Source organism: Sinohyriopsis cumingii, chromosome 2 (assembly GCF_028554795.1).
Source record: "Sinohyriopsis cumingii isolate HCF-2022 chromosome 2, ASM2855479v2, whole genome shotgun sequence".
Classification (NCBI taxonomy): Eukaryota; Metazoa; Mollusca; class Bivalvia; order Unionida; family Unionidae; genus Sinohyriopsis; species Sinohyriopsis cumingii.
The window spans coordinates 3,601,904-3,629,795 of NC_142962.1; the positions used below are offsets into that span (position 1 = coordinate 3,601,904).

At 35.7% G+C, this 27,892-nt stretch overlaps 1 protein-coding gene across 6 annotated transcripts in view; it reads left to right on the forward strand.

The window, feature by feature from the left end:
• Positions 1-27,892, forward strand: part of LOC149804253 (1-phosphatidylinositol 4,5-bisphosphate phosphodiesterase beta-1-like) — a 292,443-nt gene that overhangs the window by 102,491 nt on the left and 162,060 nt on the right. For all 6 annotated transcript variants that reach the window (XR_016415204.1, XR_016415202.1, XM_089938161.1 and 3 more), the window contains 2 exons: positions 7,643-7,783; positions 24,630-24,763. Coding sequence is in view for 4 of the 6 variants with exons in the window: in XM_089938161.1 (XP_089794287.1) it covers positions 7,643-7,783; positions 24,630-24,763 (275 nt within the window). In the remaining 2 variants the exon portion in view is untranslated. The remainder of the gene's footprint in view (positions 1-7,642; positions 7,784-24,629; positions 24,764-27,892) is intronic.

Sequence of the window (27,892 nt, forward strand, 5' to 3'; positions counted from 1 at the left end):
GCACTCATAAAGAAAGTAAAGGACTTTTATTTTTATTGTAAATTTTTAAATGAAGAAAGTTTATTTGGACAATTGGGATCTGCCAGTTATATTTTTGTGTCAGGCCAAGAAGTACTGTTGAGATCTTTCCAAGTAGGCTGCACTGGTTGTTCTAATTTTTCCATGCATAATGCAAGCAGTCAAACCATCAAAATCTTTCTAAACATTGAAAATATTATTTAGACATATTATTTGTGCAGTTATTGGATGAAAATGAGAGGAAGGAGGTCGGAGGCGAGGAATAATATTGACAAGTAGGGCTTCCTTTGTCAGGTAGTACATTAACTTCCTTTGTCAGGGAGTACATTAACTTCCTTTGTCAGGGAGTACATTAACATCCTTTGTCAGGGAGTACATTAACTTCCTTTGTCGGGGAGCACATTAACTTCCTTGTCAGGGAGTACATTAATTTCCTTTGTCAGGGAGTACATCAACTTCCTTTGTCAGGGAGTACATTAACTTCCTTGTCAGGGAGTACATTAATTTCCTTTGTCAGGGAGTACATTAACTTCCTTTGTCAGGGAGTACATTAACATAAACTGCAACATCTCTTCATTAAACCTTTGCTTCATAGATTTGTTTTGGAGAAATAAAAGCAGCAAATATCAAGTAGAACATTGCAAAATATTATGTTAGGGGATTTATATTTGAAGTAGGTGGGCTCTCTTGCGCACCATTTGAAAGAACTGCTGAGTTATTGTTGACAATATTTACTAAAAATAGTCATCTGATATTTTTTTTTTTTGTCAATGTGGCTTTTATAATATAAAAGATGGAAAATGTACAGAAACCAAACTTTTATGTTTAAAATGCATTTATTTATAGTAATTCTTGCCAATAATTGTCACCATGATATTTCTCTTTCTTGATTTTCTGTAATCTCTGCATTAGTGAATTCTTTGTTCTAGTGATGCATCACTGCTGCATACATATTAGAGGCAGGTAAAACTTGTGGTTACTTGGTGAGGGTCATACTCTAAATGGAGTTTTTAAAAAAATGGTGCATTAGAAAGTTTGATATAAACAAATATATGGTTTTCAGGTATGGAAGATTAAAAAATAAACATTAACAGGATACACCATCTTTGACCTTCAGATTTTTGTAAGATTGGCATATTATAGTGACTTCTTCAGTTTAACTAGTGACATCTTTGTCTCTAATTTAATTAAACTTTAATTTGTGTTGCATGACATATTTCTGGTTCCCCCCCCTCGTTTGGCTTAAATTCCATTTAAAATCGAAGGTAGTATATGTCTCTTTTCAAAGTCATTACAAGTAGGTTTACTTTTTTATGGGTATGTCACTCTTGAACTTTCATATATTTGTTTTTTAACCCAGGCCTGGAGAATATATGCAGAATTGCCGAATATGTAGCTCACTTGGCCATTCGGCCTAGCAAGCTTATGGTACGGCTATGCATCTGTTGTCTCTCCATACACATTTGCATGTTAGCACTCTGAAGGCCATTGATTTTGATCAGATTTGGAATATTTGTTTGTCCTCAATATCTTGGACAAGTTTGAATTTGAGTTAGATTATGGTTGATTTTGCATCTGATTGGCTGAACTTGTTATGATTCTGGAGACCATATATCTTGTCTGCATAATGCATATATTATCCAGAATTTGAACAAGTTTGATAATGAGTGAGATCCACATAAATTGGCACTATTTCTGATCCAATTTTGATTGTGAAATATATCTGTATATTATCTTATTCCTGATAAATTTGATATTGAGAGAGAAGCACACATTTAAAGGCGGTGACCTTTGATTTGATTGGCTGAACATGATGCCAATCTGGAAACCATGTTTTTGATCTGATTTTCAAAAAATTTGAACATAGACCTATATGATCAAGATCTCACATGAGTTTGATAACGTGCTCATTCCAGTGAATATTAGTGACATGATCTTGCATGTGATTGGCTCATTCAAGTGAATATTAGTGAGTGATCTTGCATGTGATTGGCTCATTCCAGTAACTATTAGTGACGTGATCTTGCATGTAATTGGCTCATTCCAGTGAATATTAGTGACATGATCTTGCATGTGATTGGCTCATTCCAGTTAATTTTAGTGACGTGATCTTGCATGTGATTGGCTCAGCTTCTTACCACTCTTGAGACTTTATTTCTGATTTTGATGAAGGTTGGTATCTACATAAGTACAGTTATAAGCATGCAAATCAATGAGGTTATTTTGCATCATAGTGGTTGAGACTGTCAGCACTTTCTCTTTTTCATATTTTTTATTTGAGTTAACGGCACTTTAGGCACATTGGTTATATTAGGCTGAGGAAATGGGAGGTAAATGCCATTTCCAAAGACACTCCAAGGCAGCCCGCTCGGACTGACTGTATTGAACCTGCAACCCTTAGAAAACAACTCTGACACACTTCCAACTGAGCTACTGCAGGTCCCCAGATCTTGTTTAAAAAAAACAATACCACATAAGCCTTCTTTATAAAATGGTCAACTGTTGAGTTGTGTGAGCTTTAGCGATACTACCAGTAAATAAGCCTTTGTAGAATGGTCAACTGTTATGTAAGCTGGGGCCTTTGTTTTCTGTACAATTTTGCTGTGTTTCTCCAATTACAATGCAGATGTTTAGTTTCCAGTAAATTAAAAATCAAAACAAACATTATTCAGATTGGGTTACTTCTAAATGTTTGAACCAGGACAAAAAATTATTGGTTAGGACTTGTACAAGATTTACCTTAATTCTTTAAGAATTAACATTTTGAGAAAACATTTAGGGGTCATTTTAAGCTGCATCAATATGTTTCATCTTTGGCACAGGAAAGTTGCACGCCAAAAAGCATAAAAATATTCCAGAAAATGAGTATAAAAGATTGTTATGGCATATTGACTATAATACACTTATTGCCAAAGAAGCATTGGATGATCAATTTCATTGACTGATAGAAGTGAATAGGAACAATTTCATTGATTGACAGATGCAAGGAGGATCAATTTCATTGAATGGCAGATGCAAAGAGGAACAATTTTGTTGACTAACAGAAGTGAGGATTATCAATTTCATTGACTGACAGAAACAAGGAGGATCAATTTCATTGACAGAAGCTATTATGATTAGTTTCATTGACTGACAAGCGAGGATGATCAATTTCATTGATTGAAGCGAGGGTGATCAATTCCATTGACTGATAGAAGCAAGGATGATCAATTTCATTGACTGATATTAGTGAGGATGATCAGTTTCATTGACTGATAGAAGTGAGGATGATCAATTTCATTGACTGGCAGAAGCAGGGATAATCAATTTCATTGACTGACAAAAGTGAGAATGATCAATTTCATTGACTGACACAAACATCTTACTGATTTTGATTAGCTAGGGCATCAGTCAAGCGACATGGATCATGGTCATGAATAGAAAACATGAAGAAAAGATGAAATCTTTAGTAAAATTTCTGCTGCATTAATTTCCAAGTAAGCAAACAGCTAGATATAATGTAGACTGAAGTGGCAAAAATAAATGATATAGGTAAATGGATACTTTGAGTACACTGAGAAATTCAGATCCTGGTATGGATGACTTTTGGCTGATGATGACATGTATTTGAATAAACATGAAACCAGTTAGGGTATATGCAGCCTCAGTTTTCTCAAAATGACCTACCTTTTGACTTGCTAGGGGCCATTGGGCCCAGCTTTTTTCCATTTCTGGATTGAACTTTTGCCTCCAACTTCTGATGACATTGCTAAAAGCGGTAACACACAATCAAGCTGCAAGATAATGATTTCAATGGCCTAGTGGTTAGAGTGTCCGCCTTGGATGCGGGAGGTCATGGGTTTGATCCCCTGCCTAGTCATACCAGAGAGTTACAAAAGTGGTACTAACAACTGAGCTTGGCGCTCATCATTAAGAGGTTATTGTTAGGACTGGTCAACCTGATGTCAGGATAATGTGGCTGGGTGGGACATCATGCTACATGTCTGCAGCATGGTGCCCCAGTGCACAACATCACTATAAACTGCCACACTGCAGACATCATAGCGATATGACTAAAAAATTGTTAAAGGTAGGTTAAAAATCCAAATCACACACACACAAACTGATTTCATCAGAACATTATCACAACTATTAATTTGTACTACCATATATACTTGCTTGTAAGTTGAGTCAACTGCAAACTGCGAAGACCCAGATATGTTATTGCATAATGCACCAGCAGATAAGGGTCTGTGCAGTTTGTTGGGAGCCATCAGTAGAATAATGTAGACCCAAATCTGCTGGCACATTATGCGATGAGAAATCAGGGTCTATGTTGTTTGCAGTTGGTCTGACTTAACAAGTGAGTGAAATAGTAGTTTGCAAGACTATTATTTGTACAGAAGAGGCCAAGGCTGTGCCAGTTGCTGTATAGAGCTCATAACTTAAGTGATTGTTTAAAACTATAATGTTACCTCCGATAACATGTATGCACAGTGTGTAAGAATAGTATATGCATCAATTTCATGCAACTGCAGACAAGATGGAATGTTTGCAGACAACATTTAAGTGCCTCAGCAATTGTTTCCCCCTTGTCTGCACTGGTAAATAAGAGGATTATTGGTTTGTCCATGTTAGATGCATCCGTTATTGCTACTTTTAATATAATCTAATTAGGATAGGTGGACTGCTTCTCAAAATCGGTGTTTTGCGTAATAAGTTTATAATATGCCAACACAGCTTAGTAGTTGTACATGAAGAATCTGCTGTAACAATGTCTGCATTAAAAACAAGATTTTGCACATGTGAGCGCTGTTTAAAGGCCAGCATTGTGTACCATAAATACAACACGTCACATTTCCTGTTTTATTAGGAAGCCACATTAGCCAAGCTGGTAGAGTCTCAGATTCATAATCCAAAGGATGTGGGTTTGATACATGCCCAGGTCATCCAGGGTCAGTTGCATTTGTGTGTCCTTGGGAAAGGCAATAAATTGCCTCTTATTCCTGGTATGATACAGCCAGTAACGTGCCATTAAGCCACCACCACCCAGCAGTCTTCTTTTATTCAACACAGTATTTATTCTTTTATGTTGGACTGCAGATTCAAAACATCTAAAGGCATATGCATGTCATGATAGTCGTTTTGTCTTCTTAGATCATCTGCCCATGGCAGCCAAGTTTATGGTATGGCACTGCGTCCATTGTACTTCATTCGTCTTCTATCTGTCCATCAACAATTGCTTGTTGTCACTCTAGAGACCATGTTTTTGATGAAACGTTGAATATAATTCTTATATCATTAAGATCTCTAACCAGTTCGATGATGTGTAAGACCTATCCATGTTAATGAAGTGATCTTTCTTCTGATTGGCCAAACTTGTCACCATGGGAGGAGTCATACTTCCAGACTGATTGGACTATCATGGGGCTTATTCAACCTCTTGGATGGGTGTAATAATGAGTAATTTCCATGCATCTGACTGACTTGGCTTGTTAACACTCTTGTGGAAATATTGCTGATGAGATCAAACTTGGAATGTAGATAATCAAGATCATGGATGACATATTAATGTGCTTGTCTTTATTTGATTGGCTCAACTTGTTACAACTCTGGAGACTTTTTTTTTTAAATTTTGGGTCAACTTGGCTAAAATCAAGGTGGTCAGGGATCTTGATTATGGAGATCTGCATAACAATATTCATCACTGTGAGAAATAGTATTCAATTTAATATAATTTAATTCAATTTAATAATCTTTTATTTCCTTTAAAATGTCTTCACTTTAACAGAAGTAAAGGATACAATATGAACTTCCATATTTGCTTTATAAATCAAGTCAAACAGCAAACAAACAGATCCTGATGTCCTGTAGCATAATGTGCCTGCAGATCAGGGTTTGTTCTAGTGATTACTCGTAACAAACTGCATAGTCCCAGATCTGCCAGCACATTATGTGATGGTTGATCCGGTCTGTGCAGTTTACAGTGGACTTCTAAGCGAGTACATATGGTACCTGTAACTGAGGATCAGTTTTGGGTTACAGTTTTTTTCTCTTGCAAAAAACAATGTAAACTAGATGAAAAGATTTTTAATACATGATGCATAAATTCCATTGAAACAATTTGTAAAATTTAGTAAAATAATACACCTAAGGAATTAAAATGAGTAATTTGCATTCTATAACTGGAAAAAACTATAAAGTTGAAATATTGTTAGAGAAAATGTTCATTTGCAGGATACATGCAGTTTTGTAAATAAGGATTACAATTTCTTTACATAATTATTAATATTTGTTTGCAAGTATTATTTTTTTTGGTTCCCCTTATTTAGATATTGTTCCATTAAGAAAAATATGTCTTCTGAAGTCAGTCACATACATCGGTCCTTCCGTGAATCACAAATCCACTTATAATTTGGGGGCATTTTTCTTTCATTTTTCATTTTTCTTCCTGGAAGATATAAAAAATATTGAACATGAAGAAATTGTAATAAAAAGTTCTCAACTTATGATAAGTCCTATACTTTGTTACATTATCTTGACAAAAACAAATCTTGGCACACTGTAAATATCAACATTGAAAATGTCACTAATGGTGGCAACAGTTTAAGAAACAAATAACAAATGAAATATGTTTTGTCAAAAAAATTGTGTCTTAGTTGTCAATTTTAGTTGTTTCAGTATATTCATCATAAATGCTTTCTTGTATTCAAATGTGAATAACGTCATCTGCCATTACAGCTATGTCCGTATGTGTTTCTGTGAGAACCTAATTAGCTACCAACTAGGTTTTGATCAGACCTACTTTTGTATTATCACCATAATTTTTTATGTCTTTTGTATTAAATAAAACTGAAAAGGATGGAATAAAACAAAGGAAGAAGTTTTTGTAAAATAACTTTCATTTTAGACCTCATGATGGTACCAAACTTGGAACTTAACTTGCAACCATGTGGAGGGGGAAAAAAAAGCTGTTATTGTGAGCTGAAAGATCCATGGTTTAGTGATAAGTAAAGGCAACAGGTTTAATGGCTAGTGCTCTCCAGAGTGCACAGCTGTCATGTACACATTTGCAACTTTGTTTTAAAACCTGTTTCCTTAGGAGCACAGAACTAAATTTTTCAAAAGTGGGCCACAGACCTACTTTATAACCAGTATATGTTTGTGGCTTACATTAGTCGTGAAACTTAATACAGGTTAGTCCATACATGCATTCCAATAAGTTAATCTTTTTTACCCCTATTTAATGCAGGAGCCATGGTGGCTCAGAGGTTAGCACACCAGATTTGTGACCAAAGTGTTGAGTGTTCAAATCCAATCACTAAATCAGCCTTGGTCAGCAACTGTGGTGTGACCTTGGACAAGTCACTTTGCTCCTATTGCACCAGCACTTAATAACCTACTTGTCTTGCTGTGCCATAAAATATAAAACCAAACCAAACCAAAACCAAAGCACAATTGATGAAGTTATCTTTGCTGTTGTGTGATACATTCTGTAGTTTTTTTATGCATACAATGCCTATTGTACAGTGATAAAACTTAAATGTTTTGATGGGCTTGGACTGGTACTACATTCCATGTAGTAGTCCATTGTGACCTACCATTCACTTGAAAGTGATTTTAGTTTTTTTGTTTCTCTTCACAGGAAGGAAAACTGCGAGACTCTTGTACCATTGGTCCATCTGATATTCCGCTCGAAGACAAGACTGTCTCCATCTGCTATGGGACAGACATGGTCAATATAGACTGGATCAACTTTGTATGCGCCAGTAGAGAAGTTGCAATGGTAAGAGTGGTCATTATTCATGAAATGTATTGTAAATAGGGCTGAACTTATGTTTGCTAGGCATGTGCTTTCAGGGGTAAATTTCCAATAGGGACTCGGCGATTGAAAGCATTCGAAGTCTTTAATTGTTGGGAACAGAAGTGGAAAACGAACAGTAAGGATTGTTCTTGCTTAGGTCACTGGTACATTGGTATGTTTTGTATTGTTTTCATTAGATATGCTTGTCATACACCAGAAGAACTTAATATGTGATAGTCTTTTGTCCATTAACCATCTGTGTGCACAAGTTTGCTACTCCTCTTAAACTACTAGTAGGATTGTCATGAAGCTTTACATACATTCATCCTAAGGTCTACTTGGTCCTGGATGCAAATGATTCCCCTTCAGGCATCCATTGTGGTTGCCACAGTGACCATATTGTAAATATTGTTACTGTTATCCCTCCTGAATGAATGGCCATATTAACATGGGATTTTCATTTCTTATGGTATCTAGTTGTACCTAAATGAAAATTATGCAAATCTGACATCCAGTATGGCCACCATAGTAGACAGCTTGAAAATCATGTTATTGCTACTCTTCCTAAATGGATATTTTTTTGACACTGGATTTTCAGAAAAAGGCTTCTAATGATATTTAGTAGGACCTAAATGAAAATTGTGGCAAATTTACATACAACATGACTATTTTGTTGTCGCTAATCCTTTTGAATGGATGCTCATATTTACATGTTTTTGTTTTTACTAAAAGCCTAGTCAAAATGTTCCTGAATAAAATTAGTACATCTCAGCCATTCAGTATGGCTGCCATTGTAAAAAGGTTACTACTGCCACAGCAGTCATTTTGTTGTTACTGTTCCTTCTGATCAAAAAGTCATATTCAAATCAAGTTTTCACCAGAAACTTATTTCGATGTCTGCTTGATCATAAATCGGTAGAGCATCAGTCCATTCAAGGGACTTTTGTTTAAATTTAGTGAGGGAAAGTGCCCGCATTTGCCAAAACCTAGATATCATAACATGGCAGCTTACTATGAAGATTGTTATTCCCGTGAACATTTCAAGATCAGGAATTGTTCTTTTTCTGTTTTTCCATCTTAAGAATAAACACCAACCGATTATTCCACAAATGGTCAAAATTGACAATATTTTCATCTTGCTGAAGTCAGAAAATGATGCATGTGCCTGATACAGATTTTGTGATTCACATGTACTTGCTTTCAGTTTACAGATGTTGCTAGTTGCTATGGATGGAAATAAACATTTGGAAATGTAGTTCTTTCACCAAATTCACAGAACTGTACATGTGTGTGTTTGTCATCTTCATACCTATGGCATAGTGCCCATTCCTTCTTAGAAAATATAGTCTGTGTTACTAAAAAACACTAGAAAATACTAACTTCAATAACAAAAATGTATAACTGTCTTTCAGGTCAGTTTGTGTCAAGGGAGATAACTCATATTTTGATACCAGATGGCGCTGATAGTAGTTGTTTCCCTTGGTGGTTGCTTCCCAAATGGTTTTTACTGTAAACAAGTTTTAAAAATGTTATATAAATGAAATCAGTAATTTAAAAAAAAATGTTTCAAATGTTAATCAAAATTCTCTAGTAATGTATAAAGAAAATAAAAGGCCAAGGTTCAGGAAGGGCTGAATTTGGCCCCCAAATGAGATTTCTATGAAACTCGTATAAATATGAGGTCACACGCTCTTCCGAAGATATGTATTAAATTTTTATCTGGGATTAATTTTAATAATGAAAATATACTATTAAAAAGTCAATAGTTTTCTCCTCTAGCACTGCACCTATTTTCATGGATTATAGACAGCATGGCTAACACATCCCTATGAAGCTGGCTGCTGAAAGAAATATATCTAATATTCTGCATTTGCACACAGTATACCTAATAGACAATGATAGTATATAGAAATATGTTGTTTTGGTTGATTATCTCTGACACCTATTCTTGTTTTCATTAAAAAAGTTATGCTTATATTTATGTTTAACAATGACTAAGCAGATCAAAATCTTGATTGTCACATAATAATGACGTGTTCTTTACTGTAAATACACACCCAGAAGCTACACAGATCTTTTGTACAGTAGCCATATGCCGCTACAGTGCATTAAGAATCAAAAACAAATATTTAGGGGGCCCCAGTTGACTGGGTGGTCTAAAGTGCTCACTGTTATGGATCACTGCCATCTCACCTTTGTGTGGGTTTGAGTCTCGGGCTCGATCAATGTGGGTTAGTGAGAAAACTTGCCAGTAGCTTCTCATGGGTCGGTGGTTATTTCTGGGGTTTTCACCCGGATTCTTCCTCCACCATTTATACTGGGTACCATATATAGCCTATCTTGTGCTGAAAAATGGTGTTAAACCCTATAACAACAACAACAACAACATATATTTAGAGCAGCAGTGATAAAGCAGTTTTGTGTATGTATCGGCAGGGGAAAGCTTATGGTATTCTTTATTTGATTACCGATTCCATAAAATTATTCCTTATCTTGATCAGTGATCCCAAAATTTAGATACTATTTTTCAAGGATTTTAAAGGGGGAGAGAGAAAGCATGAGCTGTTAGGTTACTATAATGTATTTTACTGAAGTTTCAGTAATTTTTCACAGACATTTCAGAAGGTTTCAAATGAAATAATGGATATAAATTATACAGTACTGTTTTAACCACTGTAATATTTCAATGTAAATGAAACAAATTCTGCGGCTTTTATGACATGCATGTGATAGGAGAGTTGTACTATAGACTGGACTGAATGTACGAACTCTGATGCTGTTTTGATTGTTTAAATGAGCCCTCGATCCATAAGCAACTTTGTTAGAGGTTTATCATGCTTTGGTTTTGCTCAGAATTCTAACACAACTAGAATATTTTGATAATATAACATACCATCTCTCACGACATTGAAAGATGATTCTACTTGTGCACCATGAAAAGATCTCTGCAAGGTATCACCATGTTTGATATTTGGCAACAATATCATTACTTCTTTCCCATCAATCCGTTGACTCCCTTTAAATTCAAGAAGGGAATCAGTTTGGAATTATATAACAAATCTTCCTGGTCCAATTCTTTCTCATTTAAAACATTAAATGCTACTGTAGAGTTAATATCTTTATGGCTAAAATTGCAAAATGATAGTCCTGATGTTGTTTTCTTACAAATTGACTGACTGCTCTGATGGCTGAGTGGTTAGAGCATCCGCCTCGGATGCGGGAGGTTGTGAGTTCGATCCCTGGCCAAGTCATACCAAAGACTTACAGAAATGGTACTAACAGCTGCCTCGCTTCGCACTCAGCATTAAGAGGTTAGTGTTAGGACTGGTCAGCCTGGTGTCAGGATAATGTGACTGGGTGGGACATCGTGCTGCATGTCTGCAGCATGATGCCTCAGTGCTAGACATCAGTATAAACTGCCACACTGCAGACATTGTAGTGATATGGCTGAAAAATTGTTCAAGCTATGTTAAAACTCCAAATCACACACACACACAGACACACACACACACACACACACACACATTCCCATTGACTTTGCACCATGCCATTCTCAGTTCCACAAAAATTTTCAAACCATTATTCAAACTTTTGTGTCTGTGTCCCGCTTGAAAATTCAAAATGCTATGTTTGGCAGATGTGCTCATTCCCCTCAGTTTCTGTTACATAAAGATACATTGGGCAAGTACAAACTTTTGACAAGTCAGAAAGCTCTTTACAGTGATCCCCTGTTAAATAATATATGGAATGAATACTATAAGGAATGGACTGGACTCGCCATTATTTGACACTCATTTGGAGACAATAATAAATGGTCAATAAAGAAGAAAATTAGATTCAGGTCAGGAGAAAAGTCAAGTTCTTCTTTAAAACGGAGAGCAATCTTTTACGTTGAGGGCAGTTAAAAAGGAAAAGAAACAAGAAAAATGTGGAGAAAAGTTTGTGTTCCCAAAATAAACAAGAAAATTTGAGCCATTAGAAACAGGAAATAGAAGTTTTGCAGAAAATCATTCAAAATGTACAAGAAAGACAAAATAAGTTATATTAAGATAGAATAAAAATTTGTTTATATCAGTGAAGTACTGTTTATATCAGTGAAGTACTGTTTCTCATTGATAATTTTTCAATGAAATTACACTGAAATTTCATTCACATTTTCACCAGGGAGTAGTTTTGCAGATTGTTGATACAGAGTGTTGTCAGACATATTTTCCTCAGACACCTATCACTCTGTTGGAAGATAGTGACTTGTCTAGGTAAATCCCCAGTCTGGATGAGTGACTTTTCTAGGTAAATCCCCAATCTGGATGAGTGACTTGTCTAGGTATATCCCCAATCTGGATGAGTGACTTGTCCAGGTAAATCCCCAGTCTGGATGAGTGACTTGTCTAGGTAAATCCCCAATTTGGATGAGTGACTTGTCTAGGTAAATCTGGATGAGTTGTATCTGAGTCCTTTAGACTTCAGATACATAATTTCAATTTCCTCGGTTGCCAAGGGTGATTCATGTTCCTTTCGACAGGACCACATGATGCTTTTTTCTCACAACAAAAATTGGTGAAAAAGACTTGAGACTGCTCTTTCCTGAGAACACAGCAGTGGATCTAGTTTCCTTCGTAAGACTTCATATGAGGATTGTCCAGCTTTTACTGATAGTAAATTAGAGACCTCACAGGGACCCCTTTTAGCTTGGATCCCCTTGGTGTCCAAATTTCATCACCACCTTAGATAGTGGGATCAGTTAGGACAGGTTTCTGGAAGCTCTTACACAATCCCTATTTTACTTCACTTCTTGTATACTGATGCCTCAGATTCAGGCTGGGTTGTTAGATATTTTGTACCGTGAGTCTAATATTTGCTGACAGCCACACAGGACTGTTACATGTCACATTATTGACGTGATGGACTAGTGTAATGTCAACATGACTTTCTTTAGTTCACTGCTTGAACATTTTTATAAAATAAAATTTAGTAACAGTGTAAACGAAGATGCACATGGCTACCATAAATAACTGTCTGCTGTAAGTCTAAGGTGAAGAATGGTAAGAAGATGGAGTTTCAAATTGGTTCAGTTCAACAGCATCGTTTTAGTTATTTTGGAAGTTTTTGTAAGCATTAACAAAACAGTTGCATGCAATAATTATGGTCACCTTGTGTCCAGTGACCAGCAGGTGAAGATGGCATGCAGTCAGCTGAGCTCATTTCTCTGTTGTCAAAGAAAAATTTGCCATGTTTTAGGCTCTCTTGCCTGGGTGGATGGATGCATGCATTCCACTGATTAGTGGAACAGACCAGAACACCTGTAGGACGATCTATGTCTATTGTCCATCCATCTGTTAGCAAATGTTTGTTATCGATACTTCTCCTAGGCTACTTGGAGGATTGCCATGAAACTGTACACACAAATTCATCCCATGGTCTAGTTGGTCCTTAACAAAAATGTTGCTGCACATATATCCATTATCGCCACTATATTAGTTGCCATCTTGAGACTCTTGTTATCACTATTCCTCCTGAATGGATGGTCATATCATCAAAATGTTGCTTTCATTGAAAGACTCTCTAATCATGTTAGCTAGTCCTAAATAAAACTGGTGCTAATCTGGGCACCATGGAAGGTTCTATATAAATTTTTTGTCACAGCTCTGCTTGAACAGAAAGTCATATTGACATTAGATTTTCACCAGAAGACTTTTTATGATGTCCAGTTGGTCCAGTATGAAAACGTTGATCTTGTGTCCAGTATGGCCACAACAGCTGTCACTTAAATGGATGATCCCGATACCAGAAGGCATGTAATGATGTCAAATTTGTCATAAATGAAAATGACGCCAGACTGACATCAGAGATTTGTTTGCAACATTCAGCAGCTAAAAGGAAGTAAGGTCTTATCCTGAATTCCTGGGAATTCTTTTGTCCTTGTTGAGTACTGCTCTGCTCTTTAGATGGGAGGTGGGTGAATGCACGAACTTCTAAAAGCTCGAAGATGTTCAGTTTTGTGCATTGATATGGTACATATTACAGATAATCAGGTGCTACTTATATTAGGCTTTGGTTTTTTGAAGGTTATGTTATGCCAAGGTAAGTAAAGTAACGTTCCTTGCCGTGCCTGGTTGCTGATCCGATGGTGCAGAGATGATGCCAGGATACATGAATATGGGAATCATGCCAGGATATACATGAATATGGGAATCATGCCTTGATATACATGAATATGGGAATCATGCCAGGATACACATGAATATGGGAATCATGCCAGAATACATGAATATAGGAATCATGCCAGGATATACATGAATATGGGAATCATGCCAGGATACATGAATATGGGAATCATGCCAGAATACATGAATATGGGAATCATGCCAGGATACACATGAATATGGGAATCATGCCAGAATACATGAATATGGGAATCATGCCAGAATACATGAATATGGGAATCATGCCAGGATATACATGAATATGGGAATCATGCCAGGATATACATGAATATGGGAATCATGCCAGAATACATGAATATGGGAATCATGCCAGGATACATGAATATGGGAATCATGCCAGGATACATGAATATGGGAATCATGCCAGGATATACATGAATATGGGAATCATGCCAGGATATACATGAATATGGGAATCATGCCAGAATACATGAATATGGGAATCATGCCAGGATACACATGAATATGGGAATCATGCCAGAATACATGAATATGGGAATCATGCCAGAATACATGAATATGGGAATCATGCCAGAATACATGAATATGGGAATCATGCCAGGATATACATGAATGTGGGAATCATGCCAGGATATACATGAATGTGGGAATCATGCCAGGATATACATGAATGTGGGAATCATGCCAGGATATACATGAATGTGGGAATCATGCCAGGATATACATGAATGTGGGAATCATGCCAGGATATACATGAATGTGGGAATCATGCCAGGATATACATGAATGTGGGAATCATGCCAGGATATACATGAATGTGGGAATCATGCCAGGATATACATGAATGTGGGAATCATGCCAGGATATACATGAATGTGGGAATCATGCCAGGATATACATGAATGTGGGAATCATGCCAGGATATACATGAATGTGGGAATCATGCCAGGATATACACGAATGTGGGAATCATGCCAGGATATACACGAATGTGGGAATCATGCCAGGATATACACGAATGTGGGAATCATGCCAGGATATACACGAATGTGGGAATCATGCCAGGATATACACGAATGTGGGAATCATGCCAGGATATACACGAATGTGGGAATCATGCCAGGATATACACGAATGTGGGAATCATGCCAGGATATACACGAATGTGGGAATCATGCCAGGATATACACGAATGTGGGAATCATGCCAGGATATACACGAATGTGGGAATCATGCCAGGATATACACGAATGTGGGAATCATGCCAGGATATACACGAATGTGGGAATCATGCCAGGATATACACGAATGTGGGAATCATGCCAGGATATACACGAATGTGGGAATCATGCCAGGATATACACGAATGTGGGAATCATGCCAGGATATACACGAATGTGGGAATCATGCCAGGATATACACGAATGTGGGAATCATGCCAGGATATACACGAATGTGGGAATCATGCCAGGATATACACGAATGTGGGAATCATGCCAGGATACACACGAATGTGGGAATCATGCCAGGATACACACGAATGTGGGAATCATGCCAGGATACACACGAATGTGGGAATCATGCCAGGATACACACGAATGTGGGAATCATGCCAGGATACACACGAATGTGGGAATCATGCCAGGATACACACGAATGTGGGAATCATGCCAGGATACACACGAATGTGGGAATCATGCCAGGATACACACGAATATGGGAATCATGCCAGGATACACACGAATATGGGAATCATGCCAGGATACACACGAATATGGGAATCATGCCAGGATACACACGAATATGGGAATCATGCCAGGATACACACGAATATGGGAATCATGCCAGGATACACACGAATATGGGAATCATGCCAGGATACACACGAATATGGGAATCATGCCAGGATACACACGAATATGGGAATCATGCCAGGATACACACGAATATGGGAATCATGCCAGGATACACGAATATGGGAATCATGCCAGGATACACGAATATGGGAATCATGCCAGGATATACACGAATATGGGAATCATGCCAGGATATACACGAATATGGGAATCATGCCAGAATACATGAATATGGGATTCATGCCAGAATACATGAATATGGGAATCATGCCAAATTTGTACTAATTCACACACACTTGTAGAACAATGATAGTAGGAATTACTGCAACTTAGTTTGAAGTTGTGCCTAAAGAAAAGTACTTTGTACAGTATAGTTTTCATTTAACTGTTTAGCTCTTGAAGTGCTTGTTGCCAAATAAGTCACACTGCTGGTATCATAGCAACTGTTTCAACATCTCTTTTCATGGTAGGCAACAGTATATACATTTGGATTCTTTGGCTTGAAATGAATGGTTGTTAAACATAATTTGATTGGCGAGTTGGCCCTGGAACAGGCGTTCTGTTATAATTTGACACTTGCATCAGGGAAGTTTTACAAATGCATATTTAAAATACTGGCTAAATAGAAAATCAAAATTGATTCCTGACATGGTTCATCTTTCATTAAGCAAATGATGGCTTATGATAGTGATGATAACAGTGATTTTCGAAGTTACGAACTGCATCAGATTATTGGAGCTTGGAAAGATAAATATACCAGTAGGCGATCTTGAACCTGAAAATGATGTTGAATATGAGTCAGATGTACACACTGGATGGACAAAAAGATGGCATGCAGGTCGACCCTTCTTTCAGCAGTATTTAAATATTTAATGTTGAAAAGGCAAAATACAAAACCTAATCAAAATACAGTTTAAAAGTTGATGAGTTTCCTTTTTTTTTCTAAAATAATTTAGCCATGTGGATTCATATTCTTCAAAACTATATAGCCCTATAAGGTTTAATATAATAAATTGAATATATAAGAATTTAAAATGAAATTTAAAAAAATATTTGTGTGATCAAAATATCTCCATCTTAAAAGGGCTCTATGGCATTGATGGCATTATTGAGCAGATAAGAAATCTGTCATAATAGTCAGCAAATTACTAATTTGGCAGAGCTTATGTTAGTGAAAAATCTTATTTTGGAGCAAAAGTCTCCAAAAGATAATAGGTATGAGCTGTGTAATTGCATGTGTATATATTCTGTATTATGTATTAAATGTTCTTGCTTAATTGTAAGTTACTTACATCTAATTGTTTTTACCAGTGTATACTTATTTATACGTTTAAATTGTTTGCATTTTTATTGCCAGGGGACTGCCAAGGTATAGTTTGGTTGCTAGGAAACTGCTTGTTTTACTAACTTCCCTCAGTTCAGTATACAAAATAACCTGAACAAAAAGAGACATGTATTGGTATTCTTTGGCAGAATAAGGGTTTAATTGATGTTGCTGGACACAACCAACAGCATCCACTTCCACTGAGAAAACATGAAAACTTAATATCTGACTAAATTAATGTTCTGGCCTTGTATTTCCCTAACAGAACTTAAGTCTACAATTAAATTTAAGCCTAAAATCTAGCAATGTTATTGGCTGAAACTTACATCCGACTGAAACTTAACCAATAAAATGTACTGAGAATGGACTTGGCTTGAAGACTTGTGTTGGAGAATTTCGGTCCTGGCCCAGTTTATGAAAACTCGTTAAGTGTGAAACTTGAACTTAAGTTTAAAATCTCAAAAGTGATACTATACTTAGAATACTTCACCTTTTTTATGATTAATGTGAACCAAAGATGTAAAAATCTAGTTAATTTTATGAGACTGACTCAGTTCTAATCAATAACATCAAAATTGACAGGCTTTGAGAACCTGAGTGTTGGACTTTTATGCTTCAAAAGTTCTTAGAATACAGGGCTTATTACATTTTAAATCTCTTGCGTTTAAAAATTGTTGTTCATCATAGTTGTAAAAAAATGACTTGTCTCTTTTTATGTCTGGTTAGACCAAGTAAAAGTAAATGTTTCTTGTGTAATCTGATTGACCCTTCTAACATCCAGCAGACGCCATTTTTTCGTGTGTGGCATATTTAGAGTGAAAATTATTTCTGGAAATTTCTAATCTGGTCTGTTCTGGATTTGTTTTTCATTTGGTACTTAGTAGTGACCACACTCACTACTTTACTAAGTTGCATGTTCAGGACTATTGTATATACTCTGTAAGTCAGGTCAAACTCCAAAAAAACAAAGATAACAGGAATGTTGTAGCACAATCCTCCTTAGAAAGTGCACTGACCCAGATCTGCCAGTGCATTATGTGACAGCAGATCTGGGTCTGTGCAGTTTGCAGTTGGTCTTGTCTTAAAAGCAACAATATACAAATCATTATACAAAACAAAATATTTTATAAAAAAAAGTCCACCTATCAAACTTTGTTCAAGCCGGTTACAAGAAACATTTATTTTTACTTGGCTTACTAATTTCTGGTCACTAATGTGTTATTTTTTTTTTTTTTTAGCTTAAAGGCTAGCATACTTGATCAAAATATCTGTATTCTTCCCAGGATTTTTTTTGTTTTTTGTGAGACATGTTGCCTGTAGACTGTCGAGTTAATTTTTATTCAGAATGCAAGCAAAGTGCTTACTGTTAGAAAAAATATTTGAAATGTAATTGAAGAAATAATCAATTCCACAATATTTTTTTAATTAATGTTGTTGTAAAGAGGTAAAATTTGAAGATATCTGTTTGAAGATAAGATTTATTAATCAAACAGTATGCTTTGGTTAATGATGGGTGGGGCCTCAGAATCTACTGTATAAATATAAAACCCAGCTATAGGTGTTTTTTTCACTGAATGTTCCAGAACAAAAAAATTACAGCAATAACAGCAACAACAAAACTTGCATGAAAAATAATAGATTTTAAAGTACTCAAAACCTTACAGTTTCAAAGTATGCAATACCCCCACCATCCAGTCATGGGTTGATCAGTACTGGCGGTTGGGTCAAGCAAGGTACAGTAGATAAGGACTGAGTAACATTGTGATTATAAGGGTTATTTTAGTTACAGGGCATACAAACATTAAGAAAAGGTGTCATTTGAGAGATAGGGTTTAAAGTCTCAGTATGTGTATTAAACAGAAACATAAAATCGTCTCAGCACTGGTGCATTGGTTATTGGTGTGTTCCAGGTCAGGACGATGGTGGTAAATTGCATTGGGGAGAACAGTTTATGAATTGATCAACTTTTAAAAATATTTTTAGTCCAATAAAGTTAGGAATTACATGTAAAACAAATGACAGTTCTATGCAACAGAATTCATTATTTGTCCATATTAGTACTCCAAATCTATTCCTGTATTGTTACTGGTAATATAACTTGTATATATGCAATTTTCAAGTATGCCAGTCATTTGATGAGGAGACACACAAGTTAGAATAAGTAAATAAAAATAGCCATGATATACATGCAACTGTCCATCTTTCTCTCTCTCTCTCTCTCTCTTGTGCGCTGCAAAATGCTGTGATGAGAAAACTGAAAACAACCTTGTTATTTATACACGAGTGTAGAATGCATATGAAACATTCAGTTCAATTAAAATTGACCTCTCATTGTACATGTAAGGTCAAAAAGATCTAAGAATGATTTGATGTTTGATTGGTTTTCAAAAGGAACTTTCAACAAAAGATTTTTGAATAAGCATGTATTCTCTGAAGAAGAAAAAAGCAAGAAGCTAAATGTAAAAACTTGTTGGCAATATCACTTGTTAAATAAAGCCATATTTTTGCATGAGAGTATGCAGATTTCCATGTATACTCGCTTGTAAGTTAGGTGAAACTGCAAATTGCAGTGACCCTGGTATGCTGTTGCATAATGAACTGGCTGATTTAGTTCTGTACAGTTTGATAGAAGTAATCAAGAGAACAAACAACATAGATCCTTAGCTGTTGGTGAATTCTATACATTTAATGCTGGCAGATCAGGGTGTGTATCACTTGCAGTTGGACCAATGGCTTTTATGTTGTCAAACCTGCATATTTTGTCCATTATAATTTGACTTTGCAGGAAACCTAATCTTCACTTCACATTTTGCTCATCTTTTTGTGGAGATGACAAAAAAAAAAGGAATGAACTTTTTAATTATGCGTTTTCTCAGCATTTTGCTGTGGGAGAGTTGTGCCTGTGACATATATTTAGAGAGCTTAATTATACACAACTTTTGTCTCATCTTTATGTGTGTTTCTCATCCTTATTGCCAGTAGATATAGTTGGCTTTTATGTGTGTTTCTCATCCTTAATGCCAGTAGATATAGTTAGCTTGAATTTCTTGTTATTTTGCAGCTGAATTATTGCTTTTATAAAGTCTGCTATTCACATAAAGTTGTAATTTTAAGAAAAACTTAATTTTCCTGCTGATAGTCATGTCTGTACTAGTTCTAAAACAACCACGGTCCAGTACATTATAGGCCAATCCCACCTAAATCTTATTATTAAATGGTGAGATAATTTTGTTCACATAAAAATTTGAATGATGACTAAAAGTATAGTTTGGTTTGGTTTTTGTTTGTTTGTTTGTTGTGGGGTTTAATGCCATATTTCAGCGCAAGATAGGCTATAAATGGCGGCCAGTATTATTGGTGGAGGAAGAACCAGGGATACCCCAGGAAAGAACCACCGACCCACGAGAAGCTACTGGCAAGCTTTCTCACATACCCACATAGGCCAAACCCGAGACTCAAACCCACGCAGACAGAGGTGACATGGCAGTGATCCGTAATGGTGAGCGCTTTAGACCACTCGGCCACTCGGGGCCCCTGGTTTTTTACTGTTTTACGGCAAACCAGTTCAGGTAGGTTTTTTGGTGATTAGATAATTGCAGTGAAGTCTCTTGTCCAGGGACACACCAGGCTGATCCGATGGATTCAAACCTGCACCTCTTGGGTTGCAAGCCCTGTATGGTAGTTGTAATCATAACATTTGACAAGAAATTCACTTCATGTATTCAAACCTGCACCCCTTTTGGCTCCAAGTTCACTATACTAGTTGTAATCATAATATTAACAAGAAATTCACTTGATCATGGTTGATGAATTCCCCTTAATTTCTGGGCTCAAATTACAAGAAAGAAAGACAAAAGAAAATTCATTGCATTCAAATTTCTTGAATGTTACTTTTGATTTTTGATTTGTTTTTATCCTCCCCAAGATTTCTGAAAAGTCCAGGGTGATTGTAATACCAATTGTCAGTCTATCCATCCATAACCACAACAGCTGGATGGGAATTTCATATAACCTTTTGGTTATTTCCCATTATGTAAACCATCAGAAAGAGTGTCATCCTTGGTTCCTTGCCCTAGTGTCACTTGCAGGGGGTCTGAGCTAAAATGCACAAAAATTTAATTCACACTGAGAAATAATTTTTGGACCAAGGAGCATATGTGCAGTAATATCATAACGATGGATAATGTATGTGATAGATTTTGCACTAGGACTTGTGTTGCTGTTTCAAAGACTGGGGGAGGGGGGGGGAGAATAAGAAGGTTAACAATGTGGGATTTTGGAATATGCAATAAAGGGCATGGGGTTGGCAGGTCATTGAAGATTCTCTGGTTTAATGTTAAATTTAGTTTGTGCTATTGGGAAATTATTCTAGATATATAGCCTAAACCAATTAGGGATTTAATTGCCATTGAACAGTGAATATCTGAAGTGATATTTAAACCATATAGACATTGTATAGTTTTTATGGATCTACTGATATACTGTCAATGACATTGATTCCTAACTTTGGTTTCCAAAGTTTAGATTTATCTTTTCTTTGCCCAGTACTAATATTTTGCATATATGTACTACTGAAATATCTCCAATTTCATTGGTTTTTTCTTTGTCGTGATGTGCAAAAAAATTTGGGTAAAAATATGTTTCTGAAGTACCGTAACTACAATTTGCACATTTTAATTAAGGAACAAGTTCTCAGTACCAAATATTGGTGGATAAAAATTATATTGATGTTTTTTTTATTAAATATTTGGGGAAATCCAGAATATTTTACTTTCTTCACCATGATCCATTGCAAAAATGTACTACCTCTAAAGAATGAAGAACTGATCTTGAATTTGGCTTTACAAGAATTTGTACAAGCAACAGTTTGAGTTCAGTATGTATTCCAGTCGAGATGTTTTATGCAAGCAGGACTTGTTTCCATAGTAACAAAGGCATCATTAATACAAAATGTGACTCAGAATTCTATAATTTTTATTGTCAACATTTTTATTATGAATTGAGGCAAAGTTAAGATTTTAAAAAATAGCTTACTAGTTTTGTTATGCTCAGTAGATTTACATTTATTCAAATTTCCAAGTTTATGAACTACCTTTGGATCAAAATTGAACCCAAGCATCCAGACTTTTTGATTTTTTTAGGTCTGTAAAATATGTATACCCAAATTTTGGTATGTCCTTAACACTTTTATATTGACATATGGATATCCAAATGCTTGTATATCATAAACAATTAACATCTGTAACATGTGCATATCCAAATGTTGGAATCTTGGCAAATACTTGGATCTGTAACATATGGATATCCAAATGCAGGTATAGTATAAACAGTTAACTCTGTAACATCTGCATATCCAAATATTGAATACTTTTGATCTGTAACATGTGCATATCCAAACGTTTCTAGACACTTGTATCTGTAATGTGCATATCCAAATGTTGCTAGACACTTTGTATCTGTAACATGTGCATATCCAAATATTGGAATCTTGCCAAATACTTGGATCTGTAACATATGGATATCCAAATGCAGGTATAGCATAAACAGTTAACTCAGTAACATATGGATATCCAAATGTTGGCAAAAACTTGTAAAACACTTAGATCTGAATGTTGGCATATTGTAAAACACTTAGATCTGAATGTTGGCTTATTGTAAAACACTCAGATCTGAATGTTGGTATATTGTAAAACACTCAGATCTGAATGTTGGCATATTGTAAAACACTCAGATCTGAATGTTGGCATATTGTAAAACTCAGATCTGAATGTTGGCATATTGTAAAACTCAGATCTGAATGTTGGCATATTGTAAAACTCAGATCTGAATGTTGGCATATTGTAAAACACTTAGATCTGAATGTTGGCATATTGTAAAACACTCAGATCTGTTAAAATCTATAACATGTGCAAATATCAACTCAGTAGTTACCTCCCGTTTTGCAGTTTGGGTAAATGAATTTGAACTGTACTTTGCAGATTTGTTTTCAAAGTTGTTGTATGGCTTTTTAATCTAGTATCATGGGTTTGGTTCTTGTGGTAATAAGATTTTATTACTGTGGAGACTGCTGTCCAGTCAAAGTTATCGAGGAGGTAAAATAATTTTTTGCTGATGCCTTCCATCTGTTTTGTCCATTTATATATCCTTGTTTACACAACAGAGGTGATAATATGAACATGGTATGTACCGTAATTACAAGGAAGCTAATTCAGACTTGAATGAGAGCATACATTTTAAAAGATGTTAATTTTTTGCTTCATTTTCTTAAATTTTCCACTGTTGATAACTGTTTTTGGTCCATGTTTTTGTATTTTTTGTGAAATAGATTATATACCATCCCCTTTTAAATTGTTTAAAATTTATTTCAATTGCAGTCCTACAATAACATCCTAATCAAAAGATGATACACGTCAATTTACTTTGTCAAAAACTGTGTATAATGAACTTAGATTATTGACAGTTATTTTTGTCAGCTTTGCTCTTCTATATAATCCTGTAGAAATAAGATTTGCATGCTTTAAGATTATTATTTTTAGCTCACCTGTCCTTAAGACTTCATGAGCTTATGGTATAGCCCTCATATCATGTCATGTATTGTGCATCCATCAAGAATTTTACCATGTTACCACTCTAGAGGCAAGGTTTATAATCCCATTTGGATCAAGCTTGAAAATTGGTTTACATTATCAAGATCACGAATGGGTTTGATACTGAGCAAAATTCATGCATATTAATGAGGTAATCTTGCATCTTATTGGCTGACCTTGCTACCACTATGAAAGGCAATAAAGCAGTATGCATATGAAAGGAAGGGAAGTAACCTATGTTCAGATCTATTGAAATTCAAAGGTTTTTATTTGCGATGAGATCCCCCCCCCCCAAGAATATTTAATTTGAAGAAAAAATTAAGTTCAGAATACAGGATACATTAATTTAACAAATAATACATGATTGGGGTTAAATCTGAAGATGAAGATAATATGTAATATAATATGCACATAAAAAAGAAAAAGTCTTATGTAAACTTATATATATTGTGTATAATGCGGGGAATGAAATTGCTGTGCTGTTTGATATTTATTTGTTTGAGAATCTGATGCACACCATTAATCATGTTGTCCCACATAACTTAAAAATTACAAACACCATGTTCGAGTGATATCAGACTTACTTGGTATCTTCTTTAAATTCCTCTTGTAAATTTTCCTTACTTAGTTGGATTTTTTACAAATAAAATCTGTATCTGGAAGTTTCCTTTCATTTCATTGTGCATCTTGTCAACCAATATTTGCATGATTTTTTCTTTAGAATTTAGAACTGTTGATTATGGTCTTTCGCAAACCTAATGGAATCACGTTGTGGTTGTCTGTTTTTCTCACATTTGATCAAGTTTGTAAGTAAGCCTATTAAGGTACAGAACAAGCTTTATGGATGTGAACTAAGTATATGTTGTGCTATTTCAGGAACTGTGTGATGAACTTCTGAAGTATGCTTACAACCTGTTGGCCCAGAATGGCAGCGTTCTTACATTCCTTGAGAAGGCATACACAAGGCTTACATGTGTCCTGGATGTCAATGGAAAGATTCCTGTGAAAAAGTAAGATGTTCATTCATTGTTTAGTTTTGTCAGTGGTGTCCCAATATCACTAGTCATGGTCATTGTTGATTGTCAGTGAATGGCACTGTTTGTCAGGGCAACGTGCTGGTTGCCTAGTTGTTAGTGCAGTGGGCAGGGTGCTGGTTGCCTATCATGGCATGGTGCTTGATGCTTGTGAGAGCATTTGCAGGTTGCCTGTCAGGGCAGGGTGCTGGCTGCTTGTCAGAGCAAGTGCTGGTTCCATGTCAGGGCAGGGTGCTGGCTGCTTGTCACAGCAAGTGCTGGTTGCCTGTCAGGGCAGGGTGCTGGCTGCTTGTCAGAGCAAGTGCTGGTTGCCTGTCAGGGCAAGGTGCTGGCTACTTGTCAGAGCAAGTGCTGGTTGCCTGGCAGGGCAGGGTGTTGGCTGCTTGTCAGAGCAAGTGCTGGCTGCCTGTCAGGGCAGGGTGCTGGCTGCTTGTCAGAGCAAGTGCTGGTTGCATGTCATGGCATGGTGCTGGCTGCTTGTCAGAGCATGTGCTGATTGCCTGTCAGAGCAAGTGCAGGTTATAATATTATTTGCTCTGCAAGCGAAAAACATCAGTAATAGATCCAAAGTTGATGACCAGATTGCATATGTTGAATGCTATCACATGCAGTGTATTAAATATAGGGAAATTTAAGACCAGTCAATCCACAACGAGTGCTGTGCACATCCCACAGAGACCAGAAAGCAACTTAGAGAGGATATACTTTTGATATTAACATGTTATCATATCACTTTGTGATTCAGATTGGTCCAAAAAGGCCCATGAAAATCTTGCACATTGTTCTCTTTACTGATTGGCTGTAAGTGTGAGAAACGTTTCTTTACCCTGCCTTATGGAACTTTTCTTTTTGCTAATACTGTGAATATTTTGGCAGCCACTTTTCAAATTTATGGGCAAAAGGGAATTGGGGGAAAAAGGTAATGTCTTTCTGAATGTGGCAAATTTACCCCCTTGGGCTTGTTATGCTTTGAAAAATGGCATAAAACCCTGAGCAAAAAACAATAGCAACAAGTAAAACTAAGAGTATTGTTTAGTTGAGTTGATAACGTGGGCAGTGGTGATTTGTATACCTGTAACACGTAGACAACCCCATATACAAGTTTGTATTAAATATTAACTTTGAGAAGAATGTGGACATAAACCAGTCTACCGGCTGAGACAACTTACTCCAATCGCATCATATTTATGCAGTAAATCTGACTGTAGATGAAATTTGTGTTTTCATTAGTTTACTGTTCCAAATCAAATATTGCAAATATCCAGTCGTAAATGGGAATTTCAGCATCCAGTAATCCTCTTTCAATTGAAAAGTGCAACAATCTCATGTTTAGCTGTGTAAGTGACACTTTATGGTAAAAATGGATTATATATAGCATTCTAAGCTGTGACATCACATACATTGGATATTCGTGTGTTAAAAAATGATATTGTCTGTGTAAAATGTTGTTTCTTCAGAAGGACACTTGTTCTTTGAATTATGTGTAGAACAGATTATCTACTTTTAAACATTAATACTTGTTCAGATTTGTTTGGGACTATTTTTTTATGCACAACAAATTAAAGATGCAGTGCCTCAGTCAGAATGAATTAAATCACTCATTCTTCTTTCTATCTAAATAATATACACTGTAGAAAAATCTATATGATATAAAGAATCTCAAATGGGTAATTATTTATTTAATACTAAATTTATGAAACTTGTTGAATTCCAGCTTTTGCTTGCCAATGCTCAACTTGTTCCATAAATTAAATCGTTACCCATTTGAGATTCTCTATTATTATTGGGTACCCTTACATTGCATTGCTGTTGTAATTAAGGTCTTTCTTTTCCTATTTAATTTTGTCTGTTATAATTAAGGTCTTTCTTTTCCTGTGTAATTTTGTCTGTTAGTTTGCTTTTGTCTGAGGCAGTATTTCCTAGATGAATTTTCTTTACCTCAGGTGCTTATATCATTGTTCTAAATTTTACATTATTTGACTAATTTCATCAAATTGCCAGCAGTATTTTTCTTCATTATAGATTTTCATCACATCAAATGTGTCGGGTAGTACAAGTGAAGTTATTAATGCTTTAACTTTCATTCACATAGTTTGTTTACTCATAAAATTTATGTTGAAAATATAATGTAAATAGGTACATAAGTGAATATATATGTATAAATAAATGCACCAATGAATGAATTAAAGAAATAATTATAATCGATGAGTAAATAAAACTCTGTTCACTACAGCTGTGAATGTAAATTTTTTAATGAAGTTATTTGATTTAGAAAGGTACAACTATTTGCCTACCAAGAATTTGGTTTATTCACAATATTTTTGGGAGATTGTAAAAAAAACTTTATTAACATATATACTTACTCACAGATCTGAATCTATGCAGTTTGTTAGGAGTAATCAGTAGAACAAAAACAGAGACCCTGATATGCAGGTGCATTATGCTACAGCAGATCAGGATCTTTGTTGTTTGCAATTTGACTCATCTTTTAAGCAAGTTTATCTGGTTCACAAGGATATAAATGCTTTCATAGCAAAATGTTTATTACAATGACATTAAAATGCAATGAAAAAGAATTACTACAGATGATGAAACTACATGTAACAGCAACATCTGCACAATAGCTTTGTTTTCAGATTTATATGTTAAGTTAATAGCTGTAAGACTAGGATTTACTGTTATCATCAACAGCATGAAAGAAAATGCTATTTTGTCTCAAGGTTACTTGTCTGATGAGGTCACACAAATAAGTCAATATTTTTAAAATGGCCTTTTTTTCTTCATTTTTCATGAACAGGTAGAAACTAATGTTCAGCAACATTTCTTCTGTGATGATGCAAAAGAACCTGTCTTGAAAGACCACCCCTTCTGACAAAAAATAATGGTCTCTTAAGACAGGTGGTCCTTTATAACAGGTTAAACACTATATAATCAATAAATTTGTGCATGGAGATCCTGATCTTTCAAAACAAAAGTCTCTCATAGGAGTGGTCTTTTAAGACATTTTAGTGTATACCAAGTGTAAAAAAACTAAACCATGTGTTTCTAAAAAGGTGATTTTCCGATAACTTGGGCTATTTGGTCTCATTTTTGAGCAACTAATTT